This window comes from Rhinatrema bivittatum, chromosome 6 (assembly GCF_901001135.1).
Source record: "Rhinatrema bivittatum chromosome 6, aRhiBiv1.1, whole genome shotgun sequence".
In the NCBI taxonomy this organism is placed as follows: Eukaryota; Metazoa; Chordata; class Amphibia; order Gymnophiona; family Rhinatrematidae; genus Rhinatrema; species Rhinatrema bivittatum.
Window position 1 is genome coordinate 186264835 of NC_042620.1, and position 21406 is coordinate 186286240.

Genomic DNA, 21406 nt, shown 5'->3' on the forward strand with positions numbered 1-21406 from the left:
ATTTACCGTGGCTTTGTGACCTCCCTCAGGGAGAAATGCTGTGGCTTAATGCATGATCCCCTTAGGTTCTTATTCTTTATCCTGTTTTCTAAATTTTCTACACTCCACCTCAAAGAAATATTATTCTTCTATAGAGTATCAAAAAGTAACCATGTGTTAGCCAAGCATTTCTCAATAGATACCATTTTGTCTTCAGCAATTTTAGTTTTTGCCTCTTGTATCTACAAACAAGATTTTAAAGTATTTATTTATTTATAAAAATTAATGAAACGCCTTCCAGGATTTACGATAAGTTCTTCCAAGGCTATGTACAACAAAAATAAAACAAATTATAACAATATTACAATAAAATACTTAAAATAATGTCAAATAAAATACTATAATCACTGAAAAGTCATAATTAAAACTTTGAACAAACAATCTGAACTCAAAACTATTGGTTTTCCTTTCTGGATGCATTAAAATACTCCACCAAAAGATTTTCTACCCAGGTTATGGCAAACAAATGAACCTCAGGAATAGAGGACAGTTGTATTTGTGCATGGGTTTTTTTTAAACTAAATTTAGTACTAACCCATAATAACTACATTGATAAAGGCTACCAAAAAGTAAAATGTTTACTCAGTTCTAGAAGTGAGCACAATTATAGTTCTGATATTTCTGTCCTTTCCTGTCATCAGTGAGAAGTTATTTTGTTCCCAAGGAAGTAAAAGTACATGTCTTTTGCATTCTTCTGAATCATGAGTGTAGATCTGGAGCTCTGCATTCAGGATTCTCCACTTCCCATCTGTTCTTCTTGTTTCTCCAAGCAATAGTCACCATTGAAAAATCCTGTTCTGCGTGAGCATTGCATGCTATTGAGAATATGTAGGAACTTCTCTTTACTGTTTCCATGAAGTTAGTAAGTAGCACATTCAAAACAAAATGTAGAACATTGTTTTTCACTCAATGCACAGTTTATTGCTGGAGGATGTGATTAAGGCAGTTATAGCGCAGCTAGATTTAAAAAAGGTTTGGACAAGTTCCAGGAGGAAAAGTCCATAAACTGTTATTAACTAAGTAAACTAACAACTGAATTTTCGATGGCCCGTGTATGTTTAAACCGGGGGTTATGTGCGTGGCTGGGCCATGCGCGTTTTAGAAAGGGCCCGGGCACGTGCGTAACTCTCGATATACACAGAAGTGGCGGGTCAGGCATAGTCTGGGTGGGGGAGATGCAGGGCGGGGGCCAGCTGGGATAGTGGCCATTAGGCCCTGCCCCGGGGAAGCATGTATCAGCAGCTGGCTGGTATGCGTAACTTACCTGCTCCTTTGGAGCAGAAGTAAGTTAGAAAACAAAAAAAAATAGGGTAGGTAGGTAGGAGTTAGGGGAAGGAGAGGAGAGGGGAAAAAGTAGGAAGGTTTGGTAGGGGTATAGAGAAGTTCCATCTCAGTCCACTTCTTAATCGGAGCGGACTGGGAGGGAACTGGGGAAGGCCTACTTGCGTCACCACGTGTTGGTTTACAAAATCCCCCCCGTTGCGTGTGCGAGTGTGAACCTGCCCGCACGTATGGATTTGTGCATGTGGATATTGTATTTTATAATAGGCGAGCGGTGTCGCGTGCCTGTTTTAAAATTGGTGCATCCATGTACATGCGCCGGGAAATGCATGCAGGTTTTAAAATCAACCCTTAGGGAATAGCCACTACTTATCACTGCACGATAGAAGCATAGGATTTATTGACTTTTTGGGATCTTGCCAGATACATGCAGCCTGGATTGGCCACAGGTCTTATGTACTTATAAGAACATGATATACTGGGTCAGACCAAGGGTCCATCAAGCCCAGCATCCTGTTTCCAACAGTGGCCAATCCAAGCTGCAGGTACCTGGTAAGTAAGTACACAGAAACTAAGTATAACCCATTCTACTGATGCTAGTAATAGCAGTGGCTATTTTCTAAGTCATTTTGATGAATAGCAGGTAATGGACTTCTCCTTCAAGAACTTATCCAAATCTTTTTTAAAACCAGCTATACTAACTGCACTAACCACATCCCTTGGCAACAAATTCCAGAGTTTAATTGTGCGTTGTGTGAAAAAGAACTTTCTCCAATTAGTTTTAAATGTGCTGCATGCTAACTTCATGGAGTGCCCCCTACTCCTACTATTATATGAAAGAGTAAATAAGTGATTCACATTTACTCGTTCTAGACCTTATTATTTATTTATTTATAGATTTTTCTATACCGGGGTACGTAAATAACATCACCTCGGTTTACATTCAAACAGTAATTCAGCATTGCGCTTTACAATATAACAAGGTAACTAAATGAAAACAATACAGTATATAACTTTGTATTAATAGAATATAAGCAATATATGAGAGATTGTGGCAGTTAGGAAGAGTAGTTGAGAATTCAGATCATTGATAGTAGGCTTTTTTAAATAACCAGGTTTTAAGGTTTTGTTTAAATTTTTTGTGACAGAGTTCCTGTCGTAATTGAGAGGGCATGGTGTTCCATATTGTTGATCCAGCAATGATGAAAGATCGTTCTTTTGTACTAGAGAGTTTAGTCAGATTGGGTGCTGGGATATTTAGTTTGGCTAAATTCTGGAATCTCGTTGGGCGGGAAGACGTTTTGAATTGTAGTTGATCTGTGAACCAGAGCATTTCTCTGTTTTGAATGGCTTTGTGTATCAGCGACATAGATTTATAAATTATCCTGTAAGCCACGGGTAGCCAGTGCAAAGACTGAAGAGCTGGAGTGATGTGATCATGGCGGCTTGTGTCTGTGATAATGCGGGCAGCTGCATTTTGCATTAGACCTCTCATGATTTTAAACATCTCTTATCATATCCCCCCTCAGCTGTCTCTTCTCCAAGCTGAACAGTCCTAACCTCTTTAGTCTTTCTTCATAGGGGAGCTGTTCCATCCCCTCTATCATTTTGGTCGCCCTTCTCTGTACCTTCTCCATCGCAACTATATCTTTTTTGAGATGCGGCGACCAGAATTGTACACTGTATTCAAGGTGCGGTCTCACCATGGAGCGATATATACAATGGAGCGATATTTACAATGAAAAAATTGAATGACTAACTTAGGGGGTCATTTTCCAAGGAGTTACCGCGGGAGATAATTCCGCAAATCGCGCTAACAGCCGTTAACGCGATTTGCGAATGCAAATTTTTTATTTTGTATTCAGGGGGCGGAGTTGGGGCGGAGCATATGTAAAGTAGGAAAGAGTTATCGTGTGCCGCGAAACAGCCGCAGTGTTAGCGCAGCTCCTATCGCGGCTAATAGCTACACCTCTTTCATTTGCGGTACGTTGTGCGCTAGAGGGCGGTAAAGGTTTATCGCGGTTCACGATGTTTCCGGACAGCCTGTTTCAGTATGGAGAGAGAGAGAGAGAGAGACTTGCTATAGTGCCTCCTCCCTAGACAGGTATTTGTATCCCTGTGGGAGGCTCACCTAGTAACTCAAGGTGAGGATTAGGTATGAGTGTAGGGGGTTGGGGGCCACTTTTACATTCAACATGAGACGTACGAACAGAACAGTGGTCTCTTGTGAAGATTTGATGGCCTTCGGAGTGAGGAAACTCACTCCAAGATGAGATTTGGACAATGTTCTCTCCACCTAGCTTGATCCTTGATGTTTCCGGACAGCCTGTTTCAGTATGCTGCAGGAGAGAGAGACAGAGACCGAGAGAGAGAGAGACTTGCTATAGTGCCTCCTCCCTAGACAGGTATTTGTATCCCTGTGGGAGGCCCACTGCCTCCGTTCCTTCCAAGGCCGCTCCGAAATAGGAGCGGCCTCGGAGGGAACTCGCTTTCGCCCTCCCCTCACCTTCCCCTCCCTTCCTCTATCTAACCCACCCCCCCCGGCCCTATCTAAAACCCCCCCTACCTTTGTCGGGGGATTTACGCCTCCCGGAGGGAGAAGTAAATCCCCGCGCACCAGCGGGCCGCTAGCACGCCAAGACGCGACCTGGGGGCGGTTCCGGAGGGCATGGCCACGCCCCCGGACCGCCCCGGGCCGAAACCACGCCCCCGGGCCCGCCCCCGAAATGCCACGTCCCGCCCCCAAAATGCAGCGCCGATCGGCCCCGCCCCCGACACGCCCCCCTCGAAAAACCCCGGGACTTACGCGAGTCCCGGGGCTCTGCGCGCGCCGGCAGGCCTATGGAAAATAGGCGCGCCGGCGCGCAAGGCCCTGCTCGTGTAAATCCGGGCGGATTTACGCGAGCAGGGCTTTTAAAATCCGCCCCTCAGTGTAGACTGGTTCTGGAGTTAACAGACAATAACTGAATATTTCAATTAAACTTTATAAATTAGTTTTAGAAATTAGGTTACAATCCAAAATAAAGGACATTTTCAATTATCATACCTCATTACTATCCCATTTTGGAGGGATTTACTGATTCTTTTTACCTGAAACTTAGCATGTTATTACTCTTACAATCAACCATTCCCGTCCATGTTTCCTGCTCCTGTCTGTGCTGCTGTACTTTGTAGGAGGGTGAAGTGTTTGAAAGTTATTTTATTGTACTATGATTTCCAAATTTGGTAACAATTTAATTTCTAAATTAGTATTTTAAATTGGCATCTAAAACACACATGCTCAATTTTAGTATCTTTTTTTTTCCCTAGAGTGTTTTCAGGAGAGTGAGCATCTCAAAGAAAGTCTAAAATGTTGCCTGTTACATCTGTTTGGAGCCATTGTGGCCGGTGGGCAGGTAAGAAGCAAATGTAGAATAAACCAAATTAAAGACATCTTCAATAACATAAGACCAATTTGAGAATCAAAAGTTGCAGTGACCTCAATGCCCTGTTCTAGCACTATAATTGTGATATAATAGTCATAACAAGTTTGTGCTACACTAAAATATAGAATGATTCTTCACCTTTAAGCAGTGGTAATTGTAATACAACAGTTTGGTGAATGCTTTTTCCCAGGTGCTCCCTTTTTAAGAGCCATCTTTTTAGAGCATTAATTCCTTTTATTGGTGAAGACTGCTAAGTCCATGTCATGGCTTGGTAAGGGAGCAAGAACTGTTTCCTCATTGTGTCAGCAGTTTGTCCCTTTTCCAAGCTTCCTGAGGCATTTCACTTTATTTTCTATGACTAAGTTAAAAAAAAAAAAAAAAGAAAGTGCTGTGGGTAAGAAAATTTGTAAAAGTAGCTTTGAAAGATGAAAGGTTATTTACAAATTATTTTTTGTATGATTATTTATGCAGGGGTAGCAGTTCCTGTTTATCTTAGTTGACGGGCCTTCAACTTTAAAATCAATCTGAAGTACCGTAATTTGTGGTTTAAAAAAAGATTGATTGTCCTCTTAAATAATGTTATACTTTTGAATTTTGTGTTTCCATAATAGATGTAAGGTCCCTCTTGACGCAGTTTCTACGAAACACGGTCCATGTCGGGGGACCATTGACTTGCATTAAAGTTTGATGGCTCTGCTGACACATCATAAGAATTACTTAATAAATATCTTACAGTCCTCTAAAAATGTGGTGCCCATTTAAAATTGTTCTGATTGTTGATTTAAAAATAAGACTGACACATCTTGATATGTAGTGGCTAGATTTAGTGACTCTCTGGCCACTACATATTAAGACATTAGTATGGTGCTAGTCTGTTATACACTTTATAAATGTTGATGTTGAAGAACCTTTTTCTTTGACTTGCAAATAAAGATGAATATTTGTGTGGCCCTTCATAGTTATAATTTGTAATGCTCAATACAGTTGGTTACATAACTTTTGAAAAAGATTGCCCATATTCTTTCACGTTGATATAACTGCAGAGTCTCTTTATCAATAGAGTGACTGGTATATTTTATGTCTGCTTTGTGGAGTATTAAAGCCCAATTAAAATTGCTTTAAAATAAATTGGTAATCAAAGGGCCTCTTTTCCCTTATATTCTAAAAGTTACAGTTGTTTTGGTGATGTTTCAGAAAAATGCTCTTCAAGCAATATCTCCAGCCACTGTGGAAGTCTTGATGCATGTTCTGGCAGACCCCGACGCCTGGGATGACTGGAGCCCCAAGGAAGTAAGCAGGAAGGCAGAGCTAACCCTCAAGTGCCTGACAGAAGTGGTACATATACTCCTGACCAGCAGCTCAGACCAGCGGCAGGTGGAGACCAGCAGCATCCTGGAGAACTATTTCAAGCTGCTCAACTCGGATCACTCGGCTTTACCCAAGTCTAGACGAACCAGGCACTGGGAGAGAAGATTCATAGCATTGCAGATCCAAATGTTAAGTAAGTGCCACTTCTAGGCAATCTCTCCTGCAGAATAGCACCCTTTTCAACCGGTTTTTTTTATAAGATTCATTTTTTTTTAATGGATAGTAATTTCAGTTATTCAAACCAACGATAAACATATTGAGGACAATTTTCGAAAGCCATTTTACCAGGATAAGTGAACTTTTTGAAAACCGCCTACCTTGCATGCAGGTAAACGTATGTGTTGTGCCTCGATGCATCTGCTTTTACTCACATTGCAGTAGAGGTGTTCCCAGAGTGGTGGTAGCTTGGGGGCAAAAACAGTGCCCATATATTGGTCAGAAAAAAAACAGTTTCAGATCTTTGGAGGGGAAGGTTTTACCTGGGGCAGTTTTCAGAGGGAAAGTATGCCAGTGGTTTCTCTCTGAAAACTGGTGCAGAATCTACAGATAAAAAAGCCCAGAGATTCTGCATCCACTCGCACAGTTTTGAAAATTGCCCTCATTTTATATATATACACACAGAGCTTTCTTTAAAATAAATAAATACATAAATAGATGGCAGCGAGTAGCCCAGGAAATGACCAAAAGGGTACTTTTTCTTTCTTTTACTATAAGTTAGTGACACTTTCTCAGTTTGTCACTGCCAAGTCTCATGGCGCAGTGCTAAAAGTAGGCTTCTCAACCCTTTTTCTTGAGAAAGACCTCATTCAAGGATTCCATTATCCCTCTACTTTTAGTTGGCATTGTCCAATGTACATCTAATAGATTTAAGTCCCCTCTTAACAGCACCTCTCCTTTGCATGCTATCCTTTGAATAACTTGTATCATGTCCATATCTACCTCTTTCCCTTCTGGTGGTAGCCTGTAGATTATACCTACGTATTGTAAATATTAGACCCCATAGGTTTCTTCAGAGTCGGCATATAGCAGCTCAGCTCCTTGATCAGTTGGTACCTTAATGCCTGGATCAAACGCACCTAATTGGTGGCAGGGGACCTGATGAGAATAAGAGGTGAAGGCTAGTGCAGAATTGATAAAAAAAAAAATAAGCAGAATTTAAACTATTAGAAAAAAAATTTCATCTGTTCCCCCTTTTTTTTTTCTTTGCACATGTCTTTTCCAACTTGCTGAAAAGTTTAATTTTACCTTGTTTAGGAGTTACCACTGTTTTAAAGAAGAAATGAAATTTTTTTTGTCTAAGGATATTTTTGACTACTTAATGTCGCCATAGGGTTATGTTATAGCTGAGAAAGTGGATATACAACAGTACATATGTCCTGGTTCTTAATATGCTTCCTCGGAGTACCTGCTGTTTGCCACTGTTGGAGTCAGCTTAATGGGCTAGGTGTATCTTAGGTCTGATTCAGTTTGACAACTCTTAAATTCTTAATTCTAAAAGTAATACAAATATTCCAGTGAATTCTGGTCCCCCAGAAGTAGTCCTGGGGGAATTCTGCGCTACTGTGAGAGAGGGAGGGACAGAGGGAGCCTGTGTGAGGGGCAGTACTGAGAACAGGGTCAAACTCTGGGACTGGCAACAGAGTGGAAGGGGTTGAGCCTAGAGGTGGAGGGGAGAGATACTGGCAGGTGGAGGAGTTGGGGCCTGAGAGGGCAAAGTGGCCAGGGGAGTAGGGAGAGCGAGTGGAAGGGACACTCTTACAGTGAATTTCTAGAGAAATTCTGCTCAAAATATTTAAAATTCTGCATCTCTAAGTAATAACTTTTTTCTGTATTAATTTTAAAATATAATTACTTAAAGACTGTCATATAGATTGTGTTATTTTGACCAATATAAAGTTTGCAGAATTTTAAATGTTTTTGCGTAGAATTCCCCCAGGAGTACCCAGAAGGAATGAAGTGTTGACCTTTCATTTGAATATACAAAAGTACTACAACAAAAAACAAAAAAATACCCATTAAAGAACTGGAACTATGTGAACATTGGTTCCAGCATAGTGGCACAATAATTCAGTTTTAAGCTGTTTGGGCAGCATCCTTAGTCGCCTCATGAAGTTATAGGGAAAGGCAAACAATCAGTATGTTTAATTGCTCTGCCTTAAATTGAAATGTTTTTTGTAATTTTCTCAAATATTTTATCATTGCAAAAATTGCTCAGACATACTACTTTACTGTTGATTTAGAAAGCTGAAGTAGAATATGATTATCATTTCTTTAGATGGATTTGTGAGCGATAGGAAACTGTTTTAGAATAGGACAACTGATATCAGACCCCATGATCTCTCATTGTGCTATACAGTTGCAGTTCCTTGAGTGCTTTTCAGTAGGCTTATCTTTATTCATAAATTCACTGCCAGTTTTAGTAACTTTTTTTTATAGTCATTAGGGGAGCAAGCATTTGAATTGAGTGCAAAAAGGGCAACTTTAGAGATTTATTTATTTAAAAAATGTATTACTAGTAGCTATATGTCATTCTAGGCAGACAACAAGCAAAAACATTCATGAAATCATTAAATTACATAATACAAACTCGCAGATTCGTGATTTGTCCATATGTTACCTATTTAACTTTGGCAGAGACTATCACAGCCATGTTAGACTGCGCAGATAGACCTGTTCTCCAGGCTATTTTCCTCAACAGTAATTGTTTTGAGCATCTCATTCGACTGCTCCAAAATTGCAAGGTAAGTGCTTCATTTGAAATACTTTAATTACTTCCGGTAAAGTGCACCAATGTTTACTTTGGCCTTTACTACTTAATGAAACATAATGGCTGTGATTTAGGAAGAAGAGGACAAGGGATGCTATGATGTAACCAAAGTGGGGATATCAGATAGCTGAAAAAAGAACATTGGAGCACAGAGTTTTGCATTAAGTGATTTGATTGACTGTTGATTACTCTATTCTTATACAATGAAAATTAATGTGACATGAATATGTCATTATCTTCCCATTATTTTTATTAAGGAACTCAGGGCTTGATTTATTAAGGCTTTTCTCCCATTCTATGTCTATGGGACAAATGCTTAGTAAATGAGGCCCTCAGATTGCTAAAATCTAAATAAAAGAAAACAAAAATGTGTATGAAACATTATAAAAAGGAAAAAAACCATAAAGGACTGTAAGGCACATATCTTACAATTACATTATTTAGTGCCATTTAAGTCGCACTCTCTTCAGCCTCATGTTTTACAGGATGCTTTGGGTATGCAATTATAAAACTGTTTCCTGGAGTAGTCATTATATTTTACTGTTAATGCTCCATGGAAATAAATATGAGACACTAGAAAAATCTAATTTAGAGAGTCTACTTTGCAATAATATAAAATGAAGAAGTAATGCACTCTATTTCCTTATGGTAAGTAGATTAATTTTGTAGAAATATAATCTGGATTTGCTATACATTAAAAGTCAGTCATAAGCATACTTGACTTTGTATATGGGCTGAATGTAACGTAAAGGACTGAAGAAAGAATAAGATGAGGAAGCACTTTGCCTCAGGAATTAGAAATTTTAGAAAATGTGTATTCTTAATGTTAGTTCTAATTATAATCTAAATTGTTTGAGGAAACACTTGCTAATACTACTGCTTTAAGATAAATTTACAGCAGTCAACTTTCAAATTGAAGTGATGTGGAAGTCCAAGATGTGGTTGTCATCACTCTTTAGTACTCAAAAATGCCACCATTTACAGGGAGTTGTTCATTGCACTTCAGAAGTGTGCACCCCGACCTGATGCTCCCCTTTGTGAAATCTTTTTCAGCATTCTACTTTAGACAGAATAGAGTGCTAAGCTTTTTGTGTGCTTAGCTTTTTAACTCTATGCATGGAATTTGCATCCAATTAATATCAGTTAACAGCTATTAGGTAGCACAAGTGCTTGCAGTTATTGTCTGCATCAGCTGAAATATTAATTGCTTCCTATTAACTGCATTTATGTTGCTCTCCTTGTAATAATTCATACTGCTTATTCTGTACCCAAGAAACTGGGGCAATTGGAAATAAGATTTAAAAAAATACTTTTTTTTTTTTAATTTTCTGTCTGAGATGGGGAAGGTAAAGGTGGAGGTTTGAGAAGGAAAGACTCTGGTGACCTTTGAAGCCATGTCTATTTTGTAATATTTTGGTGCAGAAGTCAAAATAATGGGATTTGTCCCTGTTTTGCACACCAGTTTTGAAGACTGAATAAATTTTTTTTTCTGTTAAATGTTTCCCCACTTGTATTAGTGAGTAAAAAAAAAAATACTTTGAGGTATTTTGCAGTAATTATTGCTTTTAGCTTTTCTCCTGTGGAGGCATTGGTTGTAAACAGGGGAGAGTCTGTAAGATGTAGAAAAGATCTTAAGGATTGAATTGCTCACAAATGCAAACTGCTGTGTGCATCTGTGCTACCATTTTGTAGCTCAGAAACATAAGCCTAACCTTCACACCCTTGGCTGCCGTTGACTCGTTAATATACTTCTCTCCATTGTTCTTGTCTTCATTTAACAGCTCTTTATAAGCGCTAGCAGTAAGGTGGCAGACAAGAGTGAAAAAGACCTTGCCAACAAATTACTGACAGAAATGAATGAGGACCAGGTACAGAGAGTGTGCAGCCTGTATTTTACTTCATCTGAAGTCCAGACACCACAGAGGATCTATTCCTGTACTTTACCAAGCCTTGGCAGTACTCTTTGGGGTAATTTGCAAAAGGATTTATGCTTGTAATAGTAGCATGTATCATAGCAATTTTAAAAACTCATTTGTGCGTGCAAAATCTGTGAACAATTCAATGGCCTATGTCATAGCAATTTTCAAAAGCCCACTTGTGGGCGTAAAACTCAGTTGTAAGCATGTAAATCCTTTTGAAAATGACCCTCTTAATGTTTACTAACTGGAGTCATTTTCCTAGTGCTATTCCACAACAAAATATTTTTTAGTATGGCATGCTTTATAATCAGCTCAAGCGATATCTGTGGCTTTAGCTTGGAGAGAGAAGAGAGTGAATCCAGTCTTCGATCTTATCCTGAAGAAAATGTTTCAGTTCAATAATTTTGCCATCTCTGACAATTCTCAGTTTAGTTTGGGTGAAGTACAGGAATAGGATTCTTCAGTATCAACATGTATCGATTTGGGGATGTCTTTATTTTCATTTTTGCTCTTCTGCTTCATCACTGCAGTGTAATGGGGATCTGGGGCTTTGTGTGCAGCTCTGGGTGTGGTTGTGTTTAAAGTCACGGTGCTTTGCTTGGGGTCCAGGGTTTATGTTTCACCATTGAATGGACAGACTTAATCTGGTAAGAAGGAAGATCCTTGACTATTGGTGCATATATCAATTTGGCAAAACCTATTTCTTTATGTATGCAGTTTGCCCCATTTAGTCAGATTAGAAAATATCTAAATATCCCTCCAGTTAGTTATTAATTAAAAATAAGTTAAAGTTTGTTGGTATCATATGGGTAGTTTGTACATCCTGTTTGTTTTACAGTAATATTGTTTGGTACTAGTAATCTGTCTTGATGTGGGTAATCCATTATGTCACTGGTGTCTCCTCTTGAAATACCAGGAAAGAAAAGTCAGCAATATATGTGTGAGATTTGGATTTATGACTAACCTAAATCTCTGTCCAGGCTAATAGAGGATCTGCATTGGATAAATGGGAAGGCGTATGTGTGAGGAGGCTCAGTTTATTTTTATTTATTTAGTACAATTTATATACTGCTACATTCATGTGAAATGCTGAAAGTGGTTTACAGCAGACTATAAAATAAACCAACAAAAAAAGCTAACCATGACAGCTGTACTATCCTCCAAGCCATCTTCCTCCCTGCCAATCCCCAGTTGACACAGCTCACACATAGTGATAAAAACTCCTGGTTTTCTACAGCAACATAACCCCTTCCTGTCTACAGATCCCTCAATTAAGTCAATCCACATCACAATATTAACTTAGCCCATAATAGCATGATAACACTCTTTAATTTTGTCATCAGCAACATGCTCCCCTCCTACCACCCTCTCTGCATGGCTCTTCCATGAGTTTGTCCCAGCACATTCTTAAAACCCCTTGCCTTTTTCACCTTTTCCCTCAACTTCCTACATTCTAAATGCCACCTTGAACAGAATTTATTTTACAGCTTTCTGAAATGCCAATAAATGTCATCACTCTTACCTCTTTAGGTAAGTTATTCCAAAGTTCAAGGCCAACGGAGAAACAAGCTCGATTTCTTGTACAAATGGGAATTCAAACTGAGCTAACTGTGAGAGCGGAATAGTTTTCAGACTCCTAGGCAAAGATTTTTTTCTTTCAGATAGCCTGGAACAAGGCCATGCAGTGCCTTAAAAACTAAGGGGCGGATTTTCAGAGCCCTGCTCGCGTAAATCCGCCCAAAACCGGGCGGATTTACGCGAGCAGGGCCCTGCGCGCCGGGAAGCCTATTTTACATAGGCCTACCGGCGCGCGCAGAACCCCGGGACTCGCGTAAGTCCCGGGGTTTTCGGAGTGGGCGTGTCGGGAGGCGTGTCGGGGGCGGGGCCGGAGCGCGTGGCGTTGCGGGGCGTGTCGGCAGCGTTTTGGGGGCGGGTACGGGGGCGTGGCTACGGCCCGGGGGCGTGGCCGCGCCCTCCGTACCCGCCCCCAGGTCGCGGCCCGGCGCGCAGGAGGCCCGCTGGCGCGCGGGGATTTACGCCTCCCCCGCCTCCTCCGGGAGGCGTAAATCCCCCGACAAAGGTAGGATGGGGGTTTAGACAGGGCCGGGCGGGTGGGTTAGGTAGGGGAAGGGAGGGGAAGGTGAGGGGAGGGCAAAGGAAAGTTCCCTTCTAGGCCGCTCCGATTTCGGAGCGGCCTAGGAGGGAACGGGGGTAGGCTGCGCGGCTCGGCGCGCGCAGGCTATACGAAATCGATAGCCTTGCGCGCGCCGATCCAGGATTTTAGCCGATACGCGCGACTACGCGCGTATCTACTAAAATCCAGCGTACTTTTGTTTGCGCCTGGAGCGCAAACAAAAGTAGGCTGTTCGCGCTCGTCTGAAAATCTACCCCTAAGACTAATAGATTTTTAAAACGTTGCTCGTGCAAAAATGCCCACATATGCGTTTTTGTGGGCCATACACAAGCAATGCAGATTTTAAAAAGCTGCAAAATACATGCGTTATGTACCTGTGCGTGCATGAGGAATAGGGGGGGGGGGAGGGGAGGGGGTCAAGACTTTCATGCATAACTCTGAATTTTAAAAATAAAAGCCACCGCACGCATATGCTGGATATCCACATTATTTTACTGCTCCTCCTGATGAGCAAGTCTGTGGATCTCAAGTTTTAGGGTTTTTAGGATTCGGTGAGGAGTCCAGATCAACTGGGCAGTGTATAGGATAAAGAACCAGATGGGTCCAAAAGACCTTGCTATTAACTGGACAAACCGGTGGATTAATCGGGAAAACTGGGAATGTGCCTCTTGTGAGCATGTTTAAAAATTCGCTGACATACACGCGTAAAAGCTGACATGGTCCTATGGAAGACACACGTGCACTAGCTGTGCTCGAGTAACCTCTTAAAATTAGGAGCATACTTATGTGCAGTTGGTGCATTTTAAACATAAGTGCGTAAGTGCTCACACGATTAAACATTCTAGTGATTCCTTGCCCATGCACCAATGCGCATGTATGGGTGCACATGCACTCATTTTAAAATCGACCTGTAAACATTTAAAATGAGCTCAGGCTGAAATAGCCATGCAAGGCCATTAGAGTTCGAATATATACTCACTCCATCTTATTCCCATGTTTAAACATGCAGCACAATTCTGAGCTAATTGAAGGCGCACTGAGTCTGCTTTTGGGAAGCCCTTCATAGAGGGCATTACTTTAGTCTATTTCGGACAGCGCTAATGCTTGTGCATTTGTTCTAACAGTTGTGAATATGCTTCAGCTTATGCAGAGCAAAATGGCTACTTCAAATTAGAGAAGCCACCCGGGTTTCCAAAGTCAGAAATGAATCAATATTTGTGCCTAATAATTGAACATATTCTTATATTGGCATATCAACCCACATAACTTGACCATTGGCATTGGAAACACAGAAAGGCCTTCTCACCCACAATACTTCTCACTTTGTAGGATTTATTTTAAGTTTATTTATCCGCAGCCAGTCCCTGATTTAACCTATCCACTGCTTTCTTTCTTTGGCAGCCCAACAGTAGAAAAACCTGTTTGTCATTGGCATAAATAAAAGCCTCCAAATAATAATCTTTGCCAAGAGCAGAAGGTAAATAATTCAAAAGACTACAGACAAAAGTCACCCCAAACGAGATTTTACAAAGGGCAGATAGAAAACCCAACCATCACTTGTTGATTCCTGTTTTCAAGGAAAGATTGGAACCAATCCAGACATGTTCCTGGGATTCCAATAGACCTTGCAGATACTATCAAGATTGAATGATCTACTGTATCAAGAGCTGGAATGAGATCTGTTTAGAGTTACAGCAGTATTTCAGCCTTTGATAAATAGAAATGCAAATGGGCCAGAATAGCAATCAAAATATCTTCTGTCAAGATTGCATCTAAAACTTGATTGCATTATTGTCAAAATATTATAATCTTTTGAGAAACAATTTAATTGGTGAAGGCTATCGTTTCACAAATTTTTGCCAAAAAAGGATGTTGGAAACTGGTCTAAAGTTTGCTCACTCCAGCGATAATTTTTTAATGAAGTGGCTTCACTACTGCTTCCTTAAAGGTGTACTTAGACTACTTCTTGCCAATTTAATGAGCCCTTGAAGGACATGGATCCAATTTACAATAGGTGGAATGAAGTTGCAGTATCAACTATTCTAATTCCTTCTGTGAAAGATAGGCAAAAGTAGACAAATGTTGATTTTCTTCATCTGTTTTGAAAAACTGTCACCTACATATGATGAATTTTCCATCAAGTATGATGCCATATTCACTTCCCTAAAAGACTGCTCAACACCAGATGATGTCACAGACCTTCCACCTAGGAAGTACCCTTATCCCAAGACCCCCTCTAACAAAGTAGAGGTAGGAATAATGTCCTACTCCAGCTGTGCTCTGATCTTCCCAATCTTTTCCACAAAATATTGTGGAACACTATCACTCTCTAAAGTAGAGATTCGTTGGTCTTAGTTATCCCCTTTCTGACCAGTTCAAACAATTCCCAGATTGCTTTATTGAATGTGAGAGCAGGTTGGAGAAAAATAGGTTTTTGGTTTTGACTGTCTCAGCATTATAAAACTTAAGATGTTGTCTACCTGCACTTACATCTCTGCTCCATGTGTTTCAGTGCATGAAAATGCTCTGTATGTTAGGGAGCTCAGTGGCCTAACTATGGTTCTAACAATCGACTATAGCATCCACAAAGAGACCTCTAAATTCAACATTGAAATTCTCTAAAATAGTTACAAAAGGTTTGGCATAAGCTGGGTTCTGATTCTAAATTGCCTGATCTGAGGGAGGGGGTATTGAATTTTTCTCTTAATTGACATTTCACTATAAAAGCAATAAAATAGATATCCGGACCACTAAAATGTCTTCAGACAAACTAAGTGTGGCACGGATTGCATTTGGTATATATGTCCTCCTACAGGCATCAATGCATTGATTAATTGAACAAAACCTAGGTTAGACAAACATTTCATAAAATCTGCTGGAAACTCTCCTCCATCAACATTAATATGCAAATTAGTCACCTACCACAATTAGGTGAGGAAATCAAATGGAGAAATCTGCCATGTGTTTATTCAGGGATAGAGCTGGATATGTCCATGGGAGGGTGATACATTAAAAGGAAAATTAGAAAAATGTACTACCAGCCATTCTTTGATTTACCTTCATCTGTACCCCCAGTCAATTTGAGCGAACAACCTTTGCCACTTCTCTATCCTGTTTCCTAGAATGTTCAAAACAGAGTAAAGCCAGGGGGACACATTTGAAGACCCACTGAAAGGTCAGTTTCTCCAGCCACCTTCCAGTGACACATAAGGAGCCCAACTTTTAAAACTGTCCGTGATGCACAATTTGTGCATGTAAAGTGGACGTATGGAGATTTGTACAAGTATTTTATAAACTGTGTGGTAGGTACTGCACATTTTTTAAAAATACAACATACTTCTTCCCTGAAAGTATGCGCATATGTTGTAGTAAATGCACATATTTCCAATGCCAAAAAATGCTTGTGTTCTATGCCTATTTTATAAATATATGCATGTATATTTTAAGTGCATAAAAGTATATAACATGTCTGCTTAATAACCCTGAATTAACATGGAGGCAGATATTTTAGAAAGAATGGAAGTTAACTATTCTGCAAATACTTGAGCATGTACTTGGACGCACCAGTTTGTCTATACCAAAACCAGTTTACCCAGTCCTCCTCCAGTTGTCTTAGACTCTGTAGCACTTCCCCTGAACCCCCACCACTTCACCTAGACCTCCCACCAAAACACTACAGACAAGACATGTCCGATTTCAATTGCACAGGTTCATTAGGTGTAGAAATGTTTTGTCACGTTCAGGAATCTTTGCCCATATAGTCTTAGAAAACAGCAACTTGGGCATGTACTTCTGAATCCCGCTCCCAAACACTCTTAGGTTGCCCCTGTTTTCCCCAGTAAAATGGTATGTACCATACCGCAAGTAGGCACTTTGAGGTAGATTTTAAAAGCCCAGCACATCAATTGGGAGATGTGCACACAAGTCGGGCTTGTGTGCACTGACCAGATTTTAAAAGCCATCCAGATGCGCGTGTATCTCCCACTGTGCGCACATCTCACAAGAGTCCAAAGAGGTGTGATCTGGGTGGGGTGTGGTCAAGAGATATGCCCGTAAATACTTAACATGCCCCAGCGTGCGTCCAGGTCCTCTGCCGCATGACTTTTGCTATGGAAGGAGGGGGTAATTGTAAAAAAAAAAAAAAAAACCCAGCCATTTCAGAGGGGTTTAAAGGGTCTGGTGTAACTGGGAGGAGTGCAAGCTATTAAACCGGGGGGGATTTGGAAAATCTAGCTCAACATTGGGTGAACTGGTGGACAAACTGGTGAAACTGGTCATGGCATGGGCATGCGCTGGTTTTAAAATATTCTGACTTTTGCAGTAGAAACCCGATTTACGTACTTGGGTGCATGCACACTTAAAATTGTGAGCACATGGTGCGCACCCAGGCTATTTTTGTAATGTGCGCGCAAGTTATAAAATGGCCGTGTATCTGGGCGCACTCCAGCATACACACGCCAAAGTGTTCCCATACCCGATTTGAAAGTAACCGTCCTTCTCTCCAGGTTTGTAAAATATCATACATGTGCATGTTTACTACTTATACGCAGATTGCTATTTTTACACATGAAATCCCTTTGAAAAATCACACTGTGATGTATATATGTTCCTCTATTAAAAAAAAAATTAAACAATCACATTGATTCTCCTTTTTACCAAAAGGGAATCAGACTTAATCTAATCTCCAGAGGTAATAAAACCTCTCAAAACAGGAGAAGTGGCACAGGTTTCATCCATCAAACTACCTTCCTAACCCCCTCTTATGCAGCTTAACGCTCTTAGATCTTTCCCTCCCTACCACAGTTGAAATATTGGCAAGACGCTCATCCTCCCCACACATAATTTCCATTACTATTTGCACAGTTACTCAGTAATTGTCAGCTGATAAGAACTTTGTGGTTGCCCTTGACTTTTGCAGACCCTGCTCCATCTTCGCTAGTTTCCCTCTCTTGTCCTTAACCACTGTCATACATGATTTCTGTCAGTTTTGCTTTCTCTTGCTAATTAAAAATCAAATTTCTTTTACTGCTGTTGCTGGAAGAGTAGTACTTTTTGTATTCCTTGTATTGAGGACAGTTTATTCACCCTTTCATCCAAGCAATATTCCAACATACATTATACCTGGACCTTTGAATGTGACTGCCGCTGTACTTAAAGTTCCCTTGCATGGATGAATGCTGTCTTGGGGTAGTTAATCCTAGGAAAATATTTGATGGAATGAAGCATCGATGCATAGGATTCTGTCTTATAGAAAACAAAGGAGGTGTCAAAAGAACAGTTATATTTACATAGCTCTGGTTTTTTTGTGTTTGGACTAGAATTTTCAAACCTAATCCCAATTTCCGCTGTAAATTGAAAATGAATTGCCCAGCCAAAGGCATTTCATTCCTTCCTACCTCTTGAGACTGTCCATTAAAAAGCATGTGAAAAGTATGTGCATTTTTCTATCAGGATATTTTCATGTTCTAGGGATTATATGTGTGGGAATGCCGCTCTTCTTTTCTTGAAAAGCATCACTGGCAATCATTTGTTAGGTAAACTCTTTTACATATTGTGGTGACTTGAAAACCATTCTGCTGGAGAAAGAATGTCAGGAGCTGGTTAGGCAACTAACATTTGTCTTCATTCCCAAAGAAGAAAAAACAGATGTGGCAGGATATAGGCCTCATGCTTTTGTTTTTGTATGATCTCGCCACTCTTCCTGTTCTAGGTGTTTCAGGAGCAGTTAGACAGCTTGGCAGTGTCTACCATTCAAACTCTTACTGCAGTGAAGCACAAATCACCAGCTGCTAAGGTAAATGTCTGCCTAGTTATTGTACGTACGCACAGCTGTATATCCGTGTGTGGTGCTGGTACTCGTCATTCTTGTTTATGGGTGGAGCTCATAAAGCTCTCTTAAAGCAGAACTGGCTATACAAGCAGCTTTGGAGTTTCAGTGTAGGTGTTTCCACTACTCATCCTCCTCCAACCCTGCATTCTGGTCATCTCTTGATGTTATTGTGTTCAGTGAGGTACGCAGCATTGATGTTTTTAAACTGACTTTACCGCAGCATTGTAGACTGCCAAAGTTTGTTATTACTGATTAGGTTTCTTTTTATTGATTTCTGTTTCTACTCCTTAGGAAGTGTTTAAGGAGAGAATTGGTTATGCACATATGTTTGAGGTACTAAAATCTCTGGGTCAGCCCTCCCGAAAATTATTAGAAGAACTTATGAATATGGTAAGAATGAATTTATATGTGCATCTACCCAAACTGGATGAATCTTAACTGGGCCGACTGAATGGACTATATTGTTGTTAATGTACTGTCATTTACTATATTAGTATATAAATTTTTTTTTTGGGGGGGGGGTTGCCGCTTTTAACAATAAGTGCAGCTGTTAGAAAATATTTATTTATTTATTATTTAAGAGTTTTTATATACCGTCATTAAGTTATTCACCATCATAACAGTTTACAATAGGGCACCTGTATCAAAAAATATGTACATTACATAGGGGTGCCATTAGTTTTCGGTAACAAAAAAGGCATTTAATTGGGGGATTGAGTGTTTCATGGCAATATGTCCTGATGGTTGACTACAGTTAATTTACAGTTTATTTTATTTCTTTGTTTTTCTATACTGAGGTTCAATTAGACATATCACACTGGTTTACAGAGTAACAGAGGAGTTCTATAAGAATTATGGTCTTCTGTGTGTGAAAATCTGCATTTCAAATGTGTGTCTAACTTTGCATTTCAGGCTGTTGAAGGTGATCACATTGCTGTTGGGATTTTGGGTATTAGCAATGTCCAGCCCCTGTTGCTACTTATCCAGTGGTTTCCAGAGCTAGAGTCATATGACTTACAAATCTTCATCTCTGATTGGCTGAAACGAATTTGCTGCATCAACAGACAATCTCGCACAATGTGTGTCAATGCTAATATGGTCATCCACATTATAGAAACATTGAACTTTCACTTGTCACTCCATCGTTCTTGTGCAGAGAACCTTATTAGTCTTTTGGGTTCATTGGGCAGTCAGTCCATGAGCTCAGAAGAGCTACATCAATTGATGAGGTTACTGAGAACTGATGAACCCAAGAAGAGTCACCCTTACATCATTCCTGTAACACGAGCAGTACTTGCTATGGCTCGTAAACAGGGTCTGGTCAGTGCCCTGCAGTATTTCAACTTATCTCATAGCATGGCAGGTATAGCTGTGCCCACCATTCAGAAATGGCCTGGTTCAGCATTTACATTCTATACTTGGCTTTGCCTGGATCAGGACCAGTTCACATCCTCTGTCTCCAGCAAGGGAGGAAAAAGAAAACAGCTGTACAGGTACGAATGAGCTATGAAAAGTACAAGTTACATTTCTACTTAATTTGTTTGGAGATAATATTTATAGTTAAGGGACCCTTTTCAGTTTTTATTTTATTTTTCCTGGGGATTACAATGTTATGACAAAAAAAAAATGAGTGGAAAAATAATTTTTCCATTGATTTTTCTCCTGTCTTATGGTCATTTTTTCCATAGATTTTTTTTTTTTTTGTTAATACATGGAAATTCCCAGGAAAATTTAAAAAAAAAAAAATAAATTATAAAAATAAAGATCCGTACTTATACTTTATGCACAGATGGATCCAGTAGAAAGGTAATGATTTTTATCTTTCTTCCAAGAATTAAAAGATTTTTAACTTTTCTGTTGAATGACATGAAGTAAAAACTAAGCTTGAAAAAGTCTATAAAAATGTTTTTTCATTCTCCACGATGGTCATTGAAGTTATTAGAAAGCACTGTTTTATTTATTTATTTAAAATATTTATTACTTGCCTATCATCCATTTTAGAGGGTAATAAGCCAACCGAATTGTTTAATTAACTGACATGCCTCTTATTCAGATGACAACCAACATGGGCCCTGACTTTTACAGTCTGGGGTACTGATACACGGACATAAGGAAAAAAGCACAGGACGGCTTCAATGGCCAAATTCATAAGCAATGCACATCAAGCAGCACTGTCTGAATTTTCAAGACGGCTCATCAGCCAGTAAAAGTAAAAGTAAAACAGCAGATGCTACCATAAGAAGCTTGCTGGGTAGACTGGATGGACCATTTGGTCTTTTTTCTGCCATCATTACTATGTTACTATCTCTAATTTTGATATAGTACCAGCAGAGAGCCCCTGATCAGCTGTGATTCTGCAGCAACGGCCATGGGCAAAGGTGGAAAAAATTCCATCCCCTGCTGCAAAGATTTGCAGTTTGCCTGTGGAATTGCAGGAGATCAGAAACAGGTCTATTCTTAGCAGGCTGGCTAGCCAATCGGGCAAACCACTTTTGGGGGTTTGCATCTCTTACTTCCCCCACCCCTCTCCCCATTCCCCGTACGCAGTTATTAGCCGACAGTAGCAGGCGGAGAACAGAAGTTGCTTTGGACCAGGTCCTTCTCTTTTGCTGCCTAGGATTCAACTTGGGGATTGAATCGGAT

General features: G+C 40.1%; 1 protein-coding gene across 2 annotated transcripts in view; it reads left to right on the plus strand.

Moving 5' to 3' along the window:
- The window catches only part of NBEAL1 (neurobeachin like 1), a 324484-nt gene that overhangs the window by 102921 nt on the left and 200157 nt on the right, over positions 1-21406 (plus strand). The window contains exons 8-14 of one of the 2 annotated variants that reach the window (XM_029606300.1): positions 4630-4715; positions 5940-6246; positions 8748-8854; positions 10662-10748; positions 18644-18727; positions 19055-19153; positions 19676-20256. In XM_029606300.1, the coding sequence (XP_029462160.1) occupies positions 4630-4715; positions 5940-6246; positions 8748-8854; positions 10662-10748; positions 18644-18727; positions 19055-19153; positions 19676-20256 (1351 nt within the window). The remainder of the gene's footprint in view (positions 1-4629; positions 4716-5939; positions 6247-8747; positions 8855-10661; positions 10749-18643; positions 18728-19054; positions 19154-19675; positions 20257-21406) is intronic. The other variant, XM_029606301.1, reaches the window with a different exon arrangement.